Source organism: Hydra viridissima, unplaced genomic scaffold (assembly GCF_058129835.1).
Source record: "Hydra viridissima isolate aposymbiotic clone 2 unplaced genomic scaffold, HvirCarnegie_v1 scaffold_1, whole genome shotgun sequence".
Classification (NCBI taxonomy): Eukaryota; Metazoa; Cnidaria; class Hydrozoa; order Anthoathecata; family Hydridae; genus Hydra; species Hydra viridissima.
Window position 1 is genome coordinate 28,509,500 of NW_028324300.1, and position 21,279 is coordinate 28,530,778.

Below are 21,279 nucleotides of genomic sequence, written 5' to 3' on the forward strand. Positions count from 1 at the left end.
AAAGTGACATTACATAGTTACTAGTTTTGTTTAATTTTGAATAAAATAAATTATAAACATAAAAGGCAGAAATAACAACTCATGAAAAATATTCATATGATAAATAATCGGACAATAAACTCTTTTTCTTTTATTTCAACAGATTTAGATGCACTTGATTTAAGAGAAAAAATGTCAAGTAAAGAAAATGAGTTTTTATGATGCTCTACAACATATGAGTTAACCAAAGGAAAAAATGATATTGCTATTTCTTGGCACATTGCATACCAAACATTGTTAATAGACATCAAATAATTTATTTTAACAGCTTTTTCTTCGCTTAGAATCAAATAAGAAGATACTGTCAACTGTTTTCCCTGGACTGTTAACTTTTCTGTATGAAAAATTGTGTTCAAATATGGTTTAAACGGTTCAAGAAGTACTTCTTGAGCATGACGAAGAGATATCTTTGCATATGAGATAGATCCTGAAAAATAAAATATTTGTATAATATTGCATGAAAATAAACAAATATGTGATTATTCAATTACTATGATTGCAGCTTACCTGGAACAATATCATTAGTCCTTTCAAGTAGACGTCTACAAGTTTCATGCATTTGAAACCTTTTTGAAAATGATTATATAGGGTTTTTGAATTGATGACTAACTCTGACTAGCTTTTTAAAAATCTGATGCCGTTGTTCAAAACGCATGCACCAGAAAGTTTTCATTGTTCCCATGTAGCTTGAAAGGTCAGGATAGTGAGTGATGAAATGAAGCTTTGCTGCTACTCTTGTGCCATTATATAATGTTTTGATATAGTTAATAAGTTGTGGAATAAGAAAATACAACGATTCAATATGTTCATTACAACGGCTATTTAAAATCAATAAAATTTCACAATGGATAATCATCATATCCCAATAAGGTGCATCTTCATCATAGAAATTATCAAAAAGAAACAATGGCAAACACAATGAAATGGTTAGCATTTCACTAGCAGTAAGTGCCAGCTTTGATGTCATATAAGTTGACGTCAATATTAAATTCACTGGCAATTTTACATCTCTTAGCAATAAATTCATACCAATCAATGTTAGTTTTCGCTTGGCCATGTAGTGATTCAAAAATGTTGAAACTACAACATGGCTTATTCCTTCTAAAAAATCATGCATGAAATCACTTGGGAAAAATGCAGGTAAAAATACATACGGTAAGTGTAAAAACGGAGATAACTCCAAACATCCATGTTGTTGTTTTGTACTATCAACAATATAAGATTCGTGAGTTCTTTGAAATACATTTGTGTTTTCCTGTCTAACACAAAAGTAACAATGTCTACATATGTATCCACTATGAAAATGTGATTGCAAACCAAGAAGCGGATGAGCTGTTAAATTGTCAGCAGCCATAAAACATGCAATAACATGATATTCTTCATCATTTACAAAAAATGTATTAAATAATAAGTTGAACAAGTCATCAATAATTGGCTTAAAAAACTCATTGAGTGTAATTTTTTTAACCACTTTAAAATTGCACAATGAAGCTAAATGATAGTTGCTCATTTTAGATCCATTATTGTTTTGGTTTAAAATAGAAAAATAAATGGCTGATATTTTATGTATACCCCTACTGGTACCTATTGGGTTACATACCTCTAACTCATCAGAATACAAACCAATGTATACTGTTTTGGCTGGATCTGAAAATGGCAGGATAGAACTTTGAAAGTAGTTTGATTTTGAAAAAGATAAAGAGTCCGGGTGCAAAATTATTTGACCCTTAAGAATACTTTTTAGGTTTTCTCCTAGTGGCACATGATAAAAAAAATCCTCACCAACAGTAACTTTCACTGCTTTTACATGACCCAATTCACCTAAATAACTATCAAACTTATCTGGACTCGTGCAATGTGATAAACACAAATCAATACTGTTGTCTCTTTGAAGTTTACACAAGAAAGATTGGGCATATGGGTTGTGAATTGATATGCCAGCCTGTTGCAAAAAACTTTTAAATGAGCTACATACGTCACCCAATATAGCTTTAACTGAATCACCGTGTAGCAAAAGTAACTTTTTTGATGTATTTTCAGAAAGCAAATGATAATTCATAGTTATCATAAAAAACTTTTTTATCTCATCAAACATGTCAAATATATCAGTGGACTGGTCTGCATTTTTGTCACATAACTTTGTCTCAATACAAACTGGCAAATCCAATTGAATAGGTGATTCAATCTGATTCTGTAAAATATTATGTTGTCGTTCATCTTGATGCCTTCTATAAACATGATTTTTAGCAACTACATAGTTTTTAAATTTAGCAGAACAAAAATGGCACGGTATTCTAAAAAAAATTACAAAAATTAAAATGTTATAACTAATGTTTGACAATTGAATGTATAAAAGTTTGTAACTTATATATATATATATAATATATATATATAACTTTCAATTGAAAGCTATATATATGTATATATATATATATATATATATATATATATATATATATATATATATATATATATATATATATATATATATATATATATATATATATATATATAGCTTTCAATTAGATAATAACTTTTTAATTTTTACATGTATGTGCATGTGTGTATATTTTTTATGTAAATGATGAAAAGTTAAAGTACTTTTGTCCATAATGGATTCGATGATAGTGAGATAGCAAATTGCCAACGGATTTGCATCTAAATGAACACTTGACACAAGGAAAAGCCATTGCAAATATTTTTCGCGCCAAATGACAAATATTTTATTCCAAAATAAGCTTTTTCTTCGTTCGCCCTAAGAATTTACTTTTAAAGCTTTATGTTTAAAAAGGTGTCAACGTCGACACCTTTTTACGTGGACACCTTTTTTTTTAACGCTAACACCTACTTTCTAAACAGTTTGTAATTTTTTGTCTTCAACACCTATTACGTTAACATAAACACCAATATAGGTGTTCGCGTTCATATTATCAACACCTTTTTACACTAACACCTTTTTTTTCAGACACGGACACCTTTTTCCGTAACAGTGTAGTGAAAACTTCAGTCTCCCAAATCAAACTCTAAGGTAAAGAAGGTGGTTTTAGACAATATCTATATAATAGAATTTTTCCTGCATTATATTATAATGTTCCGAATATAAATAGTTTTAAATTTAAATCACTCACAAAACAATGGTTTCGATTAAAAATATATCTAATAGAATAAGGAAGATACAGATTTTTTGTGACCATTTTAATTCAGATAATAGTTCTAAATTGAGTTGAAAAGAACAAAAACGTGATGACAGTTGTAATACTTGTTACATGTTCTGTAGGTACGTCTTGGATACTTGCTGTCTGTTTTTATGGACAATCTAGAAGATAATAAATAAAATTAATAAGGCAGGTTATTTTATAAAATAGTTAAATATTCCAAGCAATAAAACTCCTATTATTTGAAATTAATGCCTTAGTTTATTTTAAAAAATGACAGAAGTATTTTAAAAAGTTTTGCAGACATTATTGTATAGCATGCGCGTACAATGGGTGGGGTAAGAGGTTGTTAGGTGCAATTGACTTTTTTTGTTATTAAAAATGAGCATGATATGTGTTTGCTATTCTAAATTGCCTAATTTTTCAAAAACGTCCCCCTCCCCCTAACAATTTACATGCTACAGGTTTGTATAATAATGTTTAGTAATTACCTGAAGAGTATCCTGAAGTCTATCCTCGTTATGTGTCCTTCCAATAAAGTCTTGGATCAACTTTATGTGACGTTCTACCCTATCATTTACCACTGCAAACTAATTTGCACAAGCAGAGAACTTGACAAATGAGTTAGGGGCTCTCTCACTTTCGCGAGCAGCTATAACTTTCTCCCTCAACAGCAAAAGCTCTTCCTTAGTGATTTCCACAAGAAAAAAGAGAAGATAACTTTGCTCAGTGACAAAATCATCAAGAGATGACATTAGAACAACAGTTGCTGGATTCCTGGTTTCTCAAGCACCATATATTTTTTTTCTGGAACGGCAAAATACAACAATTTGTTAATTTGTTAAGGATGTTGTTCTTAACTTCAGCATCTAGATCCCTGTCAGCAAGAGACAAAACTACAAGGTGGGAAGCTAGATACCAAGAGTGCCGTAGAAGGCTTTTGTTGAGAACTTTCCCAATCTCTGCATAGGCTTTGTAATTACCTGGCATTTGGAGCTATCTTAAAAGCTCTAAGGTCATTTGAAGGAGCTTGAGTTGCCATAGGACTCTTCAGAAAGTATTGATCTTGAAAAAACACAATATAATTTGTAGCAGTGTGTAAGTTCTTGAAAGTAGCAGGCTCTACTGTTTTTGAATCATTTGGGTGATAGTTCTGTGTCATCTGCAGAGCGAGAAGGTAAAGACAGTCACTCGTAAACCTGGCTCATGGTGAGCTCCCGGCAGCTTAAAGAAGAAATTAGGTATATCTGCACCCAGGAAGTAAGTCAGTAGCTGGCAAAGGTACTTGTAGTCTCCTCTTTGTAAAGTGTTTCTCTGAAGTGCATTGGTGCAAAAATCTTTTGTTTCAACTTCAAGTTGGTGCAAAAGAGTATCTGGTCTAAATGCAACCTGAGACCATTCAAATTTGACAATTCTTTCAAGTTTATTAACTTCTCTATGTACTTGCGGCCGTAGCTTCTGGAGTAAAACATAGAGGTGTTTGCTTGAACTTTTTATTGTACCAAAACAAGTTCCGTGACATATATGTGATGTCTACATATTAGCCAAAGAACAGGCCTTCAACTCCTCAATTTTAATACCGCCAGCTTTATAAAGAGTTGTCAATAAGAAAGTTTCATCCATACTTAGCTGAAGACTAACTTTTACTTCCCCTGAAATCTTTTGGGTCTTTGTAGGAGGCATAAAAGCTTTGTATGAGTTTGGAAGGCTATCACTGTCTGTGTACCAGGAAACTTGAGACTCTCTTTGCTCTAGTTCTTCTACCTTCCTTTTATTTTTTTCTTCTTGATTTCTGAGCTTTTCATCTGGTGAGCATACTTTTTCTTCCATTATTCTTATTTTCTCCACTGCCAAACAAGCATTTTTTTGAAATGTATTATCAATAGAAGCAAGCTTGACCATGCGTCTTTTGAGACAGTGCTTTAGAATTTCAGGGTGGAATGCAAGAACCGAACTAAAGTCAAGTTCGACTTTGTCAAGTCAGACTTGAAAAATTGACTTGAGCGAATGCGTAAACGAGACTTGAAAGTTTCAAGTTCGTGCTTGAGAAAGTCGAACTTAAAAATAGTCGAGGCGTTGAATTCAGGGCGCTTATCGGAAAATGCACTTCGCAACCAATAGCGGTAATGCAATTTTTTTACGAGAAAAACATTTTACTGAAACAAATTCGTGTAATGATATTTGTATAATATAAGATTAAATAAAAAGTTAATAACAGTAAAAAAAAAAAAAAAAAAAAAAAAAAAGCGGTCTTGTTATGTATTTTTCATTACAAAAATAAATTTATCTTGGCACTTTCAGTTCCAAATCCTAAGTTTTAGGTAGGGTTGGGAATCCCGGGATTCCGCGGTTTTTAACAATCCCAAATCCCGGGATTAAGCATTTAATCCCGGGATTAAGCATTTAATCCCGGGATTTTTTTTGAAATCTTTTTCAGTTGAATATTTTTAAATTAAATTATTTTTTTCGTTCGATTGCAATCAAGTTCGAACTTTACAATTTCGAAATTCTTGCAGTTATGTTTTTGAATAATTGGATTAAAGTTGTTATAACAATTGAAATTGGATTGCAATTACATTCTTAAAAGTGTTTGGTGCTAAGTCGCATTTATTCAAGTTTCTGACACTTTTTATCTCAAATAGACGTTATCTGTTTGTGACTATTTTAAAGTACAAGTTTTAATAAAAAATAAAATTGCTGGTTGTTTGAACAGTAAAGTTTCTAAAATTATAATGGCTTCGTACATGGAATATGACAAAAAAAGTAATTCTGCTGTTTGGAAACATTTTTTAAGAGAAGAAAAAGGGCAAACAGCAATGTGTAAGTCTACTGACTGCAAAAAAATTTTAAAAATTGGAGGTGGTTCAACGAAAGGTCTCCATACGCACTTACTTTCCGTCCATAAAATTAACCTCACACCAACTACTATTTCAATAAACACTGTGGTCCAGTGATCAAAAAGGTACGAAAAGTAATAGTAATGTTCAGACGATCACCAAAAAAAAACGATATATTGCAGAAGTATATTGCGGCTGAATTTGGGAAACAAATCTAATTAAAGACTGCAAGACAAGATGGAACAGTCTTTTGTCAATGCTTCAACGCGCCTATTTACTAAAAAATTGTATACAAAAGGCATTAATAGACATAAGTCTACCGGAAGGTGAATCTTTGGCTTTATCTAATATTGAGATTAAAACTGTATCTGCTATCATTAATGCGCTACTTCCAGTAAAAGCAACAGTGGAGGCCCTTTGCCGTCGGGATGCTAATTTGTTTACAGCAGATGTTGCCATAACTTTCATGCTAAAAAAACTTAAAGATGCTAAAAACGTTATAAGTCAAAAGTTGAACTCATCTCTCGTTCTTCGAATGCAACAAAGGCGTACCGATGCAAGTGGATCCTTCAGTATCTGCACAATGATAGAAACAACATTCAGTCCGAATCTGAAATAGAGCTAGTAACAGTTCCGACTTAAAAAAAATGTCGCAAATTAATAGAGTTACTTGAAAGACTATACGCTACAAATCCAGCTACATCATTAACAGCTAATGAGTCTGAATCAGAAGTTGAACTTTCTGTTTCAAATGAGGCACTACTCGAAATTGTTTCTGATTCTTCTGACTCTTCATCTGAATCTATTTCTTTTGCTCTTAAAAACAGCAAAAGAATCACAGACGAACTTAATAAAGCTATAAAAAAAAGCACATTTGCCCAGCATACCAACTCGATGTGAGACGTTATCGATGAAAATTCAAAAGGAAATGGTGTTGTTTGAAAATGGAGGAACACATGGTGATTTTTTGCAAAGAGCGTATGATTTTTTAATGACTATTAAGCCTACCAGTGTGGCATCAGAACGTGCTTTTTCTGCGGCCGGACTTTTTGCAACAAAAATAAGAAGTCGTCTGGCCGATGAAACTTTGGATGTACTCTGCTTCCTCAAAACGTATTTTAAGAATAATCAAAAATAATTACATACGTATATTATATCTACAAAAACAACGAAGTCTTTATAATTTAATAATTAAGTATGTGTAATATTAACAAACCATAGAATTTCCTTGTAATTTGAAAGCTTTTTCTAAACATACTTTAAATGTCTTATTATTTTCCTTAATATCTTTCTAAAATAATATGTTAAAATCTTTTAAACACAGGTATTTCAAAATCCCGGGATCCCGGGAATATGCAAATGTAATCCCGAAATCCCGGGATTTTAAATATAGCACGGTATTACAAACCCTAGTTGTAGGTAAACAACGGTTGGTCGTATGTACCACTTAAGTGATGAAAACAATATCTCTTGATTTCTCGATTTTGACACATGCCATTTGAATTAAAATACATGGAAATGTTCTAGAAAATACAGAAAATAATGTTGTTGCTTTTTTACAAATACAGATAGACTGGCCCCTAAAACTCATGGACCCCAAAACCACACGCTCACATTATTACCTGTAACTCATAGATCAAGCCTTATCAAGCAGCAAAATAGATATTTTTTATTTGACAAGATAGTTTTTGAAAAGAAACTGTTAAAAATAACCAAATTAGCAAAAGTTTTTGAAAATTATACTGAAAACTATAGATTTTTTTTTTTTCAATTTTATAACATTTTGACATTATAGTTCATAAATACTAGAAATTTTCTATTAAGTTTGCGAAGTAGTGTTTTTTGTAATGATTTAAGTCATACCTCTACAAAAAAATCAACAGAAAATAAATGAAAAAGACAGTTGCCAAAATATTTTACCTTAACCAAAGTAGTGTTTCTGTGTGGTCTTTGGGGTCCCTTACAAAAAAATATATATACATGGATCAAAAACAATATTAAAGTGTAGTTTTGCTTTTTTCTAGTAACATTTATATTCTATTAACAATCAAATAAAATTACTTTTTTACTAGTTAATTTGTGTAAAAAAAGTTGAAATGTTGTTCTATTAGTTTTTAAGACAATTTAAAAGTGTTTTTATACATCTTTGAAACTATTAGCTTTTTAAAAAGTTGATCAACTAATTGACTAAGAATAATGGAATTATCTCCTTTTCACTGTAAGGTCACTTTCATGGTGTATCCTTCTAACTGCTTGTATCTTCATCACTTTCATGCTCAATAACCTTTTGTTTGAGTGAGTTGTTGGTTACTACAGCAGCTAAAAACATTGGTTTCTTTCAATCTGCTTAACAAGATATCTTTCCACAGACAGATTTTTGTACATTGTGGCAAGCAGAGCATTGCTGTAGCTTTATGGCATGACACACACCTTCTTCACAGTTGCATTCATTTTTACACCGTAAAAATTCTTCTTTTTGGTTTTCTTTTTTCCATCTTTTTTCTTCCTTACCTTTTATTTCTTGATTTTTTTTTATCTTGAATTACCTTCACTAAGTCCAACACATTTTTTCCTTTCATTGATCCGTGAAACTGCGTAACCCTCATAGTAAGTTTGGAAACTTTCGGCTTAACTTTCTGTACTGTCAGTAAGCCAAGAACTTCTTCAAGTTGAATGCTTTTTTCGCTTAGATCTTGAATTAGCTCTTGCAAATGCTGAAATTTTTCTTTCCAATACTGAGCTGAATTTTTTCTTTTATCAGGAGATTTAATAGTATATCTTTCAGGAGTTGTTGTACTGGGTGTAAAACTTTTAGGAAAGTCAATACATAAAACAGCTCGTGTAAACTTGTCCTGTTGTATGTCATTGATGTTTAATGATTTTGAAGTTACTCCTACACATCTTGCAACTTTTGATTATAGATTGCCTTGGGGCCAGTTGTTCCAAATACGTCCTAAAATCATCATAAAATCTTATTTAGTGAATTGAAATCATTAAAAAAGGTTTTCTTTCATACCACGATACTTATGATGAAGGTCTTTGTTGAGTTGCACTAAAAGCTGTGTCACACCAGTGGTATCTGGTGGGGTTAAGAACATATGTATGTTTTTTGATTGTAAAAACTTTAAGACATCAAAATTAAAGCGTAAACAATGCCCATAAGAAAGCACAACTACTGGTCATGCCACTTTTTTTTCTGTAAGATATTCATCAAACTCTTTGCACATATCTAATAACGAATTGTGATCAGATACACCATAATTACAAGTTGTTATCACAAGATGCAGAATATTTGCCACAGCTTCCTTTGGAGCTATTTGATTAGTTATTCCAACGGTACCAAAGAGTACTTGACAGACACAAAGGTCTCCTACATCTAAAGAAAGATGATACATATTATCTTTTCAATCTAGATTATAAATATTTATCAAAAAAAGTGGTAAGGCAAAAACGGTTCACGGTTCTCTCTAATCATTTTACAACATGTTTTCCCTTTTGCAGTAAAAACAAGACCAGAAAGAATACCATCAACACTAAAATTGATGAACTGTGGTGTTTCGTCGTGATTAAATATTCTGCATGTATTAATATTTCCAGAACAAACTCCTGTCCCCTTTAGTGCTGTTTCAGTCATAATGCCAGCCTCAATCAATTCTTCTATAAGAGCGTCTAAAGGCAACCATGAAAATCAATTAGTAACTCAGTTTTGATAGAACTATTTTTCATGAATGTAAATTACAGTAGCAATACATAAACTAATAAAAAGGTGAAGCTCTGGGTTAATTTTAAATGAAGCTAGTGTATAGTATGAAATAAAATAAAAAACTCAATATTTACTCAAACCAAGGTGGGAACATGCAATTTTCCTCGAGGAATTGAGAGCTCTATTTATCGACACATTTCCACATACAGCTTTTCTTTTAATAAGTGCTTCAGCATAAGAACTTGGATTTAGTGACTTCATTTGCAAGCGAGTTTTGAATTTTTTGTTGCTGTTATTCATGTTTATTTATTTGCTTACAAAATAAAATAATATCGCAAATCACATACTGTAAACTGAACTAAAACTATCCTCTAAGCAGGAGCGTAAAATAAAACTCTATATAAATTCATTATCATTAAAAAGATAGTTATAACTACTACAAATCTACTTTAAATCATGAATTTTTGTAATATAATTTTTTTTACAAATAAAATAATTAATGTGGTTTTTGGGGTCCCGAGCATGTGGTTTTTGTAGCGCCTTAGATACTTTCCTATAATATAAGTTTGCAATCAAAGTATTATATAAAGGGGATTTTAATATAACAAGCTGTTCCAAAAAATGGGAAAGTTGCAACTGATTTAAAAAAAGTTATAAACAATTTATGCCATGCGGTTTTTGAGGTCCCTTACTAAAATATAGTGAAACTTTACTGAAAAAAAAAAAATAATAAAAAAACCAAAATACTTCTAAACCCCTGGGAAGAACTTTTATCATATAAAAACATATAAGAAAGCAAAATAAAACTAAATTATTTGTACAAAAGATACGACAAGAAAAAATTATGTGGTTTTTGGGGCCCGTCTATTTTAAACAAAATTAGTTTTCTCAATGCTAATACTACATAATACTTATATATGTAGGTATTCCAAAGGAGTCTATGGAGACCATATGTAAGGATAGGCTTGTGGAATTATTGGGCTACTTATAAAAACAGAAAAGAAAACCTTTACGAAACAATTATAGCATTTTGCTCATTAACACATGAAAAAGAACAATTTTTATCGTTAAACAAAAAATCTCTTAATAAAAAAAAAATGCAAAAAAGTATTATAATGAAATTATGATCTTGATAAAGAACTAATGCAAAAACAAATAGAAATAGCTAATATAAAAAAAAAAAAAACTTACTCCAGAAAAAGCAGCAATACAAAAAAAAAAAAATGAACATGAAATTAAAATGGAAATTTACCCAAAAAAAAAATTCACAGCTTTAAGTTTAAAAAAAAAAACACAACAAAATTATTCTATTTGAGGATTATTATTTTCAATCAATATCAGATCTAGTTTTTTTTAGAATGTTTTAATTTATCACTTTATTTTTTAGGGAAATTGTTTTCTTTTTTATACGTAATACTATTTTTAAATATAAAATTTAACTTTTTTGAAATAATATGCAGTATAAATATTTGTAAATAATGCTTTTGTTATTAGACTTTTATCCATAATCAGACACACAAAAGTTTTTTTAAAAAAACTTGGTCCACAATTTGGTTTCTTTTTGTTTCTATAAAAATATCCTTTGTGAATGCCTCAGCGCCATCTTCTTGATTGCTATTTTGTGTTTCATTGTCTTCCCAGTGATAACTTTCTAGAAGGGCAATGTTGTGAAGCACAAAACAGGATATCATTATGGGTATGGAATTTTGTAGTTTAATTCGTAAGGGAATGTTGAGACAAGGAAATCGTTTTTTTAATATACCGAAACAACGTTCGACTGCCATACGTTTACTTCTCAAGCTGTAATTGTATCTAATTTCACTTTCATTTTTTGGATTAGAGAAAGGTGTTATTAAATGTTGTTTACAAGGATAACCAGAATCATCTAAAACATGATCACGCTGGCAAGCTTCTAAAACTTGTCTAATAGCTGAGTTAGTGAAAACACATAAATCCTGAAAACTTCCGGGGTATTAAACACAAGCAAATAAAAATTTTTTTGAAGCATCTGCAATGACTTGGCAATTCAAAAAAAAATCCCTTTCTGTTTCGATATATTTCTGCGCTTTCTCCACCAGGATTTATTATAGGAGTATGTGTTCGATCAATTGACTCTTTGAATTAGGTAAGTTCTAAATAATGGTTTGATAAATATATATATTTTCTTTATCAAAGAAAATTTCAAAGTTTTTAGGAAATATCAAGTTCAGATGTCCAAAAAAACTTATAATCACCTTTGCGAAATTGTCATAGAATCAGCTTCTGTTGGAAAGTTTATGTACTTATATCTTTTGTTAGCCATTTGAACTGAAATATTCTTAACCACTTGAGAAACAGTTGACTGATTAAGTCTCAGCTTCTCCAAATCTCCTATTACTCTCTAAAAGAGTTCATTAATTGTTACTTGAGTATATTATCATTTGTTGGTATAAAATGATGTTATTTAAAAACATAGTATGAAACCTACAGTAAGAAGGATAATTGTCTGATACCATTTTTTGAATATTTACTCACTTAGAATGAACCAGTGGCATAAAACCGAAATGCAATAGCCAGTTGTTGTACAGATGAAAGAGGGCACCCTCGATTGTTAACATTGTTGTTAATGTCATTAGCTAATATTAAAAAGGTTTCTTTGGAAAAACTGTATCGCCTTTTTAGTTAGTTTTTTTTAAAAACCTGTATCGCCTTCATCGCAAACTTCTTAAGGATTTGCTCTGTCAATAATAAACCTTGGTATGTGATTTGGCATATTTCTTCTTCTTCTAAAATTCAGCTCCTACCGATTCATTTTTAAACGTTTTAAAACAAGTTTTTTTTTAATACTTCATATTATTGTAACTGCTGCTCATGAACTCTCTTTTACTCCTTTTACACATATCACTTCTTTGTATAACTGGAACTGTTTATTGCTAAAAGGAATTTACTTTTATACTGTATCACATAAACATGCCTTAATCAACAGCCTTGTGGAATTGGCATATTAGAATACAATTAGGCAACAAGAGGGTTTATTATCTTAAAAGCGTAAGATCTTCATTGGTTGTTAGGATTTTATAATGACATTTCAAAATGCTAATAAGCATTTCTAAGGACATCATAATATGACATGTTGGATCATTACATATATGTTACAAGATTTTTTTCGCAATGATGGTATTCAGTTTTCTGTAATGAATTCATTGACAAATATACTTTCACAATGTAACCTTCTAAATTAGTTAAGTCAATATACCCAAGTAACTACTTTTGCTTGGTAAAAACTCATTTTTATATTTGCAAAGGTTGTAATAAGTTATATAGTAATAGCAAAGTTTTGTTATGCATCAGCAAAATGAAAATGGCGGTTTGTTTGTTTTTTCTCAAGTTTGGTTTCAAGATTGGTCTAGAGCAGACTTAAAAAATGACTTCAATATTCAAAAATTCTCGTTTTTCAAGTCTGATTTCAGTTCAAGTTCGCTTCTTGCATTCCTTTCAAGTCAGACTTGAGATTTGAAGTCTGACTTGAAATTTCAAGTCGGCTTCTTGCATTCGGAAAGAACTTTTTCTCTCTCAAGTCTGGTTTGAAGTTAGACTTGAAAACAGTCTATTTTTGGCGGTTTTCAAGTCTGACTTGAGTTGAAGTTTGCTTATGCATTCGCTCAAGTCGGACTTAAGGTTTGAAGTTCGACTTCAAATTTGAAATTTGGTTCTTGCATTCCAACCTCAATGTCCTCTTTTCGAGCCACTCTGTTCCTCATTGGATCACTCTTTATCAGGTTAAAGATGCTGGCCTTATGAATAGGGAATAAAAAGCTATTTTCATTTAGAAAGTTATTTACTTTCTTGCAGTAGCTTCCTTTTGGTAGACTTAGAGTCTTGAATCATTTTGTATGTTTGACACATTTTTCTAATTGGAAATTTTGCGCATGATCTTCACGATAATCGAGGATGCTAATACAGCACTCTAAGGTAAGTATTGTTTTATTTCGTAGTGTTTTTTTTTTTTTAATATATTATTTTAAGCAAATTATGTTAAACGTTTATTGAAAATCATTTTAGGCATGCAGCTTAATTTTTGCAAAGCAAGAAATTCTATCAACACGCTTAAGGTGTTAAAAGAAGCCCGGGGTGATACTCGCTTCAAAGTCTTATGGGATGCAGCCGTTGTAGCAGCAGAATGTAGTTTACTTAACAAACCAAAGATGCCATGGAAACGTAAAATTACATCAAAATTTACTTGAAGTGGAGTTCCATTATCTGCTCTAAATGCATTATGAACTATATGCAGGGGGCATGTGCCTACTGATGTCATGTTTGTATTCAAACTTTTGATTTTCTCAGACAAATTTAAAAGTCTCTCAAACTTAATATTTACATTAGGACCATCCATACCAATATTAAGCATAAACTTTATGTTAAGCTTAACTTTCTCTACAAACTCTAGGAAATGTTCTAACAACTTCTCAGCAGTTCAATGGTCTACTATGAGAGTTCCACAGTATGCAATTTTAATGCGTTTGTGCTTTTTAGACCAATATTGTACATAACCATCAAACTGTGTATTAACTTGTTGATTAGTAGAATCATCAAATTTAAATGTAAAAACAGTTTCATGTAAGTCCCCCAATAAAAATGTTTTAAAATATGAAAAAACACTATACTGAATAGTGTATTTAGACTTTGTTTCGCTTTGTCTGTATCCTTTGGCAAGTTTTGAATCTGGGAACATTGCTTCAAACATTTTACCATCTTCATTGGTTGAGGCAAAAGAATAGTTAGACTCAATACACTTTAAACTATGAACAATTTCAGCTTTTAAATTCTCTCAACAGTGTAACAAATCTTTGAAACATTTAATTCAAGTGTTTTATCTTTATTTTTACTAAATTCTGATTGTCCTTCTCTTTCTTTAAACCTTAATGAGTGAAGTTAGCTAATTGCATGGCTTCTTACTTGTCCAGCTCCACTCCCACTGGCTAAAAAGGTTTTCTGGTATAATTTGCAACTTGAAGAATAGTGATCACCAGGACAAACTTGGACCCAGTTAAACTGATACTCCCACAATTTATTATATTTTGTTTTTCTCTTAGACATCTTATAAATATAAATAAACAATCTATAATTTAACAAAAAAATCTAATTGCCTTTTACAACTTTTTCTAATTTATAAATCTAAAATTAACATTAAATTTGACAGTTTATAATAATGAAATATTGATAATTATTGATAATTACATATTCAATAGATATAAAGAATCTTTACTGGTTAACAATTACTTTCTATTATATAAATAAATGATTTTTTATGTACATAACTTTACTATAAATATATTAGTGTATAAAAACGTTTATTTAAAAAAATCTTTTAAAATTTTAGGACAATTTAGGACATAACCCTATAAGTTATGACATTTTACGACAAAAATAAAATTTTGAAAATTTGGGACAGTCTGGAATTTTGGGACAGACTGGGAGGCCTGTATGGATCATTAGAGACTTTGACAGAACTAATAAAAGAATAGTTGTGTCAAGGCAAATTTTGTTAGTCATAAAAAGGAATACTTACGCCTGAGATCCATAGTCTTAAATTTAGCTGGAGTTTCACCATAGTTTCCATGAAGATAGTTTGTATTTCTCTGCAAGCCATCAACATTCCATTGACTAGGGGGCAGTCTAAATGGCGTCGTGTTTTTTCTTGGTGATCTTTTAGGTTGTTTTGAACATTTCGGTAATTCTCTTGACAACAAACTTAAGTTTCCCGTTGACTGCCCATGCTGTGATGAGTTCAATTTTGAAGATTCTAACTGATAAGTTAAGCTACTTGAAGAACATTGTGTTTTTCTTTGTAAAATCGGCTCTTCATAATCAACAAAGGCAGCATTTATTGTTAAAACTAGTTTTTACATGTTATTTTGTAGTAGAATCATAATACAAAACTAGTTAATACCATAAAAAATAATAAACTTTTTAATTTCAAAAAGGAATTTTTTACTTCTAAGCTTATTTGCATTTCTTATTTGACTATTCACTTTTGGCACATAATGATAGTTCTACGTGTTTTTACATCGTAAATACTGAGTGCGGAAACTTTTTACGGACCCTGTACAAAAAGCCACAAAAAAATTTTTTAAGAAAAAATGGTCTGTATTCTCTACTATTTGAAAAATTGGTTTTTACAATCTTATATGAACCACATATTCTAATATTACAACCAATGTGTTTTAAAGTATTTCTTGTCTATTTGAAGTTACTGAATTTATTTTCTTCGACCATTTGATCAATAAAGAACTAAAAACCTTTTATCGCTTTATAAAATCTTACTTCACTTTTGGCCAAAGACTGTTCAAAGTTTTCTTTAAAAAATTCTTGTCTTGCTTTCAAGTTCCTTTTTTAAAAAACTTACCTACCCAGCAAACATGGTTTGGAGGACCTATAGAGATCCAGTAGAGGCAACGCTACTGGTCCATTAGCGGCGCGCCGCTTATGGACCAGTTGAGTTTTGCTCATCGGTTACTGAGCGGACCAATAGTGGCACAACTCTTGGGCGGTCAGTCAATGGTCCTATAGCGGCATGTGCTGTGAATGGTCAGCTAGTGGACCTATAGTGGCACGTACTGTTAACGGTCAGCCAGTGTATTCATATTAGCAATTTTTTAAAAAATATAGGCTATATATAGGGCTCTCTATATATAGGACTTAATTCTTTATATCTAATATTAAAACGACAGACAAATCTTCAAGTTTATTATTTAGTTAAGCAGTTGTTTGGCGTGTCACCAATTTGAGGAGTTTAACTTATTTACTGGTTTTGACAATTAGAAAGACTAGTTAGATATCCGCCAGGTGTGCTTCTAATAGTATGACTTCCACTGGATATTTATCTCTATAGCAAACTAAATAGTCTCCAAATAACAAAAACTATTTGGGCAATTTTTGTTTATGCAAAATGAGCGGCGCGATTATTAACAACAACATTTTAACGTCACTAAACAAGAGAACTTTTTCAAATACAATTGTACTGTGTTTATTTCATATTTTAATTGTAAAATTCTCCAAATTTTATTCTTCATTTGAAGATGATTCTCTATCGGGAATATCATTAATCGTTGTAGTTTGTTATTTACTTTCTTTTCGTTCTTTACGACCGCCATCTCTATCGTTCGACCCATGTATATAACGAACAAATTCTTTTTGAACATCACATTCAGTACAGTTTCGATTGGAGAACGTCCACGATTCCGCAACTCGACCTATTGTTTCATCGACCCTAACCATATTAAAAGAAGTCATCCAAAAGAATATCATAAAGAGAGAAATAAAAGTGAACAGAAAAGAACAGCTCAGCTCACATCGGCAGTTTTCTCAACTGGTACAACAGAAAGTGAGGAAATCGCTTGTGAAACTTCTAAGCAGACTTCAATAGATGAGTATTTAAAGTCAAAAAAAGTATGAAACATTAATGATTCTAGATCCCAAGCTATTCATCGTAAAATTGGGTTAATGATGGCCTTAGACAACCAGCCGTTTACTTTAGTTGATATAGGTTTCAATAATTTAATAAATCATCTAGAACCTAGATATTCCTTACCAATTAGAATATATTTTTCCCAAACAATAACTCCTCAACTTTACATGGAATTAAAGAATAAAATTTCTATTAAGTTAAAAAAGCAAACCACATAAGCTTTGGACATGCCCGATATCTCACAAATCATTTATTTCATTGTCAGGCCACTGTATTGATAAAGATTTTAACTGAATTGATGTGGTAATACATGCTTCTCATTTTTCTGAAAGCCATACAGGAGTAAACATATCTGAAAAGTTAGAAAGTATGTGGGATAGCTGGAAAATTCAAGTTGAAAGAAGACACCTTCTTGTAAAAGATGGTGCTAGCAATATGATTAAAGGGAGTAATCTAGCCTAAATTCCATCAATCCATTGTACCATTCATTTACTTCAATTAGTTATTTCAGATACAATCATGAGTGAAAATATTGTAATTGATGTCCTTGCAAAATGTCGTCGACTTGTAACTCATTTCAATCATTCGTCCCTAGCATGTAGCTATTTTAAGAAAATTTAACAACAACAAAATCTTGACAATCTTTGTCTTGTTCAAGATGTCCCAACAAGATGGAACAGCACTTATTTGATGCTTGAAAGATTAAACAAATTAAAAATCCCAGTTCAACTATACTTAGCTGTTTTGGACGAAATTTGGCGCTGCGAATAACCTTCTTCGTGAAGTACAATAATTTTTTGCCTCTCTCTTAAAGATATTTTACCCATTTAAATAATCGAAAAATGCAAACTAAACATTTAAAAATGAAAACAAACATTTAATTTATCTAAAAATGCTAACTAATAACTTTGTTCAATTATTTTTAAAAATGTACCAAAACCCATAATTGTTGTACTAAATTCATTCTATGACTGCACTTTTATACTGTCAAATTCAAAACATGAAGTAGTATGAACCCAAATCAGTTTAAACCAGTTTATTTTTATTTCTTATTTAGATGAACGCTTGGTTGGTAGTTATTATGACACATGGTTTTAATAAATAAACAAACAAATCCGCCATGCTCCCTCATCAATTTTGTTTATTTATTCAAAATAATATACTCTTTTAACTTTTCGTATATATTTTTAAACTGAAGTACGCTTTAAAAAAATTACAAACGTCTAATTATACAAGTAGTATAAAACACACTTGCAGTACTACAGTATCGGACAAAACATGGTGGACAAACTCAAATTTAGAACAAAAGTTGATCAAAAACTAAAAAAAACTAGTAAAACAATTGAACATATTATTTTTTATGTAGTTTATTATGTTGTTAACAAAACTTTAAACTTTTGAATCATACTAAAAATCACTAAAAAAGTTTTAAAACACATTTTCCCTAACAAACTACATTTTTCTTTGGACAAAACAAGGTGGACATTCAAAAAATCGACTGAAAATTCAAAAAAATTCAAAAATTAACTTATTATTTTTCAAAAAACTTCAAAAGTTGACTTAATATTTGGTAGGACCTCCTTTACTTTTAATTACTTCTTTCATTCTTCGGGGCATAGACGCAATTAATGAGTCAACAATTCTCATATCAATCTCTCGCCAGGCCTTCTCGATTTGTTCAAATAATTCCTCACTGGTCTTCACATTTGCACGCTCAATCTTATTGTCAATTATTTCCCACAAATTTTCTATGGGATTCAAGTCAGGGCTTTGTGCAGGCCACTCCATTATGGTGATATTCTTGTCCTTGAACCATTGTTTTACAATTTTTGACGTATGTTTGGGATCATTATCCTGTTGAAAAATCCATTTTAGGGGCATCTCCCATTCAGCATGTGGTAACATAACATCTTCCATTATATCTTTGTAAACAAAGCGGTCCATAATTCCATTAATTTTGTGAATAGGACCAGTTCCTAGTGCTGAGAAACATCCCCAAACCATAGCAGACGTTCCATGCTTAACACTCTTCTTGGTATATTTAGTATTGAATCTGGTGTTCTTTGGTCTCCAGACTCGCTTCTTGCCGTCGCTTCCAAAAAGGTTATATTTTGATTCATCACTAAAAAGTATGTTTTTCCACTGGTCTACAGTCCAATTTTGGTGTGCTTTGGCAAACGCAAGTTTTAGCTTTCTATTTTTAAAGGAAGTTAGCGGTTTCTTGGCAGGCATTCGAGAAAACAATTTTGCTTCGTTAGCTCTTCGTCGCACAGTGCGATTAGAGATTTGTAGTTCAAGTTTTTCGGTTAATTTTGTGGATGACAAAAATGGATCTTTTTTAAGCTCTTTAACAATTATTCGATCTAGTCTTTGTGTTGTTTTTCTTGGACGTCCGCCCCGATGGTTTGTTTTATAGCAGTCACGAGATCCAAATGATTTGACAGTTTTGCTTACAGTCGATTTAGCTATATTATATTTTCTACAAATTTCAGCTTGACGTTTTCCGCTTTTAAAATCTTTAATAATATTTTCACGTAAAACACTTCCTAATTTGTCGTAAGCCATTTTAAGTTGCAATTTTTGCAAAATTTACCCCATATATCACGAGTTAAATCTATTTTTAGTTTAATTGAAAAAATAATTGGCCAGACGTTCCAAAATCTATTTATTATTTTAGAGTAATGTTAGGATAAAAGTGAAAACAAAAGAATGCGGTAAATTGAATAAAGACAATGAAATCTTATAAAAAAAAGCTTCGTTTTGATTTGTCCACCTTGTTTTGTCCAAGGAAAAATGTAGTTTGTTGAGAAAAATGTGTTATAAATTTTTTTTGTGATTCTTAGTATGATTCAAACGTTTTAAATTTTGTTAAGAACATAATAAACTATTTAAAAATTAATATGTACAATTGTTTTACTAGTTCTTTTTAGTTTTTGATTAACTTTTGTTCTAAATTTGAGTTTGTCCACCATGTTTTGTCCGATACTGTATATATATATACATAGCTTCTTTAATATTCATAATTGAGAATATTAAATATATGAATATTTTGAATAATTATGAATATTAAAGAAGCAAGAACAGTCACAAGGAAATGATCACAACCCAATACAAGGTAAGTTTGATGAGAATGAGAAAACAGTTTTAAAATAAATACTTCGTTATAAATGTTACTAGTAAATTTTTTTCACATTTTATTATATATTACCTATTTATTTATATTAACTGTAATAATAAACAATCTTGTATGTTAACATCAGAAAATCTATGGGATCATTTTTTCATTTACTTTGTTTTTGATTTTAGTCCAACAAAGAGGCTTTATTCCTTAGTGACTAACATTGAAGACAGGTATTTTGTAAATTTAACACACATGCTTTTAAACTTTAAAATGTTTTTTTAAAATTAGTTTTGTTAGTTTTCTTTATTTAAGTACTTTATTACAAGTTGCTTGTTAAAATAATAGTCTTGTTTTTTAATTTTTAATACCAATTTTAGAATGTAATAATGAAACATGGCATTTTTCTTTGCATTAGAGAAAGTAGTCCTGACATTGCAGTTGAAAAGGTTGCTGATTCGCTATTATTTTCTTAAATATCATTTTGTAAATCTCCTAGCAAACACCCTAAGATAGTATCTACTCAGAAATATCAAGAAGAGAACGTTTTGAATTTAGAATTTTCAAAATCATAATAAATCAGTAAAAGTCAATATACCCAGCTAACACAAAACGTTCAAGTACGTTCGAAGAACGTTGGAAACGTTCTTAGAACGTTCTTAGAACGTGCCCGACCGTTTCTAACGTTCTACGACCGTTTCTAACGTTCTACGACCGTTTCTAACGTTCTACGAACGTTTCTTGAACGTTTTGTGTTAGCTGGGTAGTTTGTCATCTGTTTGTCAACATGATTTTTTTTTGGAACCAGTTCAAAAAACCATTCCAAGAGGAATTAGTGGTACTTTTTTTATGATGAACCACCAGCTAGCTTAAACCAATGGATGAAAGGCGAATGTTAATAACTATTGAACCTTGTATTGAAATTATGATTATATGGAGTTTATATAAAATTTTCATTAAATTAGTTCTAACTTATTTAT

General features: G+C 30.8%; 2 protein-coding genes and 2 pseudogenes across 2 annotated transcripts; all 4 read right to left on the reverse strand.

Annotated features, from left to right (window-relative positions):
• Window positions 1-14: 14 nt before the first annotated feature.
• On the reverse strand, window positions 15-3,043 carry LOC149894326 (uncharacterized). Its single transcript, XM_090065728.1, has 3 exons — window positions 2,641-3,043; window positions 547-2,333; window positions 15-466 (listed from the first exon to the last, which is right to left on the reverse strand). Exons 1-2 carry the CDS (start codon window positions 2,727-2,729, stop codon window positions 620-622), a joined length of 1,803 nt encoding a protein of 600 aa, XP_089921854.1. The 5' UTR covers window positions 2,730-3,043; the 3' UTR covers window positions 15-466; window positions 547-619.
• Window positions 3,043-5,024, reverse strand: LOC149894327 (uncharacterized; annotated as a pseudogene).
• Window positions 5,025-8,276: 3,252 nt separating this feature from the next.
• LOC149894328 (uncharacterized) lies at window positions 8,277-9,995 on the reverse strand (annotated as a pseudogene).
• A 78-nt stretch (window positions 9,996-10,073) lies between these two features.
• Window positions 10,074-14,028, reverse strand: LOC149894329 (uncharacterized). The gene is made up of 4 exons (XM_090077971.1): window positions 13,954-14,028; window positions 11,969-12,114; window positions 11,273-11,657; window positions 10,074-10,130 (listed from the first exon to the last, which is right to left on the reverse strand). Exons 1-4 carry the CDS (start codon window positions 14,026-14,028, stop codon window positions 10,074-10,076), a joined length of 663 nt encoding a protein of 220 aa, XP_089934097.1.
• Window positions 14,029-21,279: the final 7,251 nt, after the last annotated feature.

Excerpts from the sequence above, each read along its gene's own strand:
- LOC149894326 (XM_090065728.1), bottom strand. The coding sequence starts at position 2,729 with ATGGCTTTTCCTTGTGTCAAGTGTTCATTTAGATGCAAATCCGTTGGC. Across the intron at positions 2,334-2,640 it reads CGAATCCATTATGGACAAAA|AATACCGTGCCATTTTTGTT; the intron begins GTACTTTAACTT and ends AATTTTTTTTAG.
- LOC149894329 (XM_090077971.1), bottom strand. The coding sequence starts at position 14,028 with ATGACATCAGTAGGCACATGCCCCCTGCATATAGTTCATAATGCATTT. Across the intron at positions 12,115-13,953 it reads ATAATGGAACTCCACTTCAA|AGAGTAATAGGAGATTTGGA; the intron begins GTAAATTTTGAT and ends GAACTCTTTTAG. Across the intron at positions 10,131-11,272 it reads GAAACCAAATTGTGGACCAA|AGTTTTATTTTACGCTCCTG; the intron begins GTTTTTTTAAAA and ends GAATTTATATAG.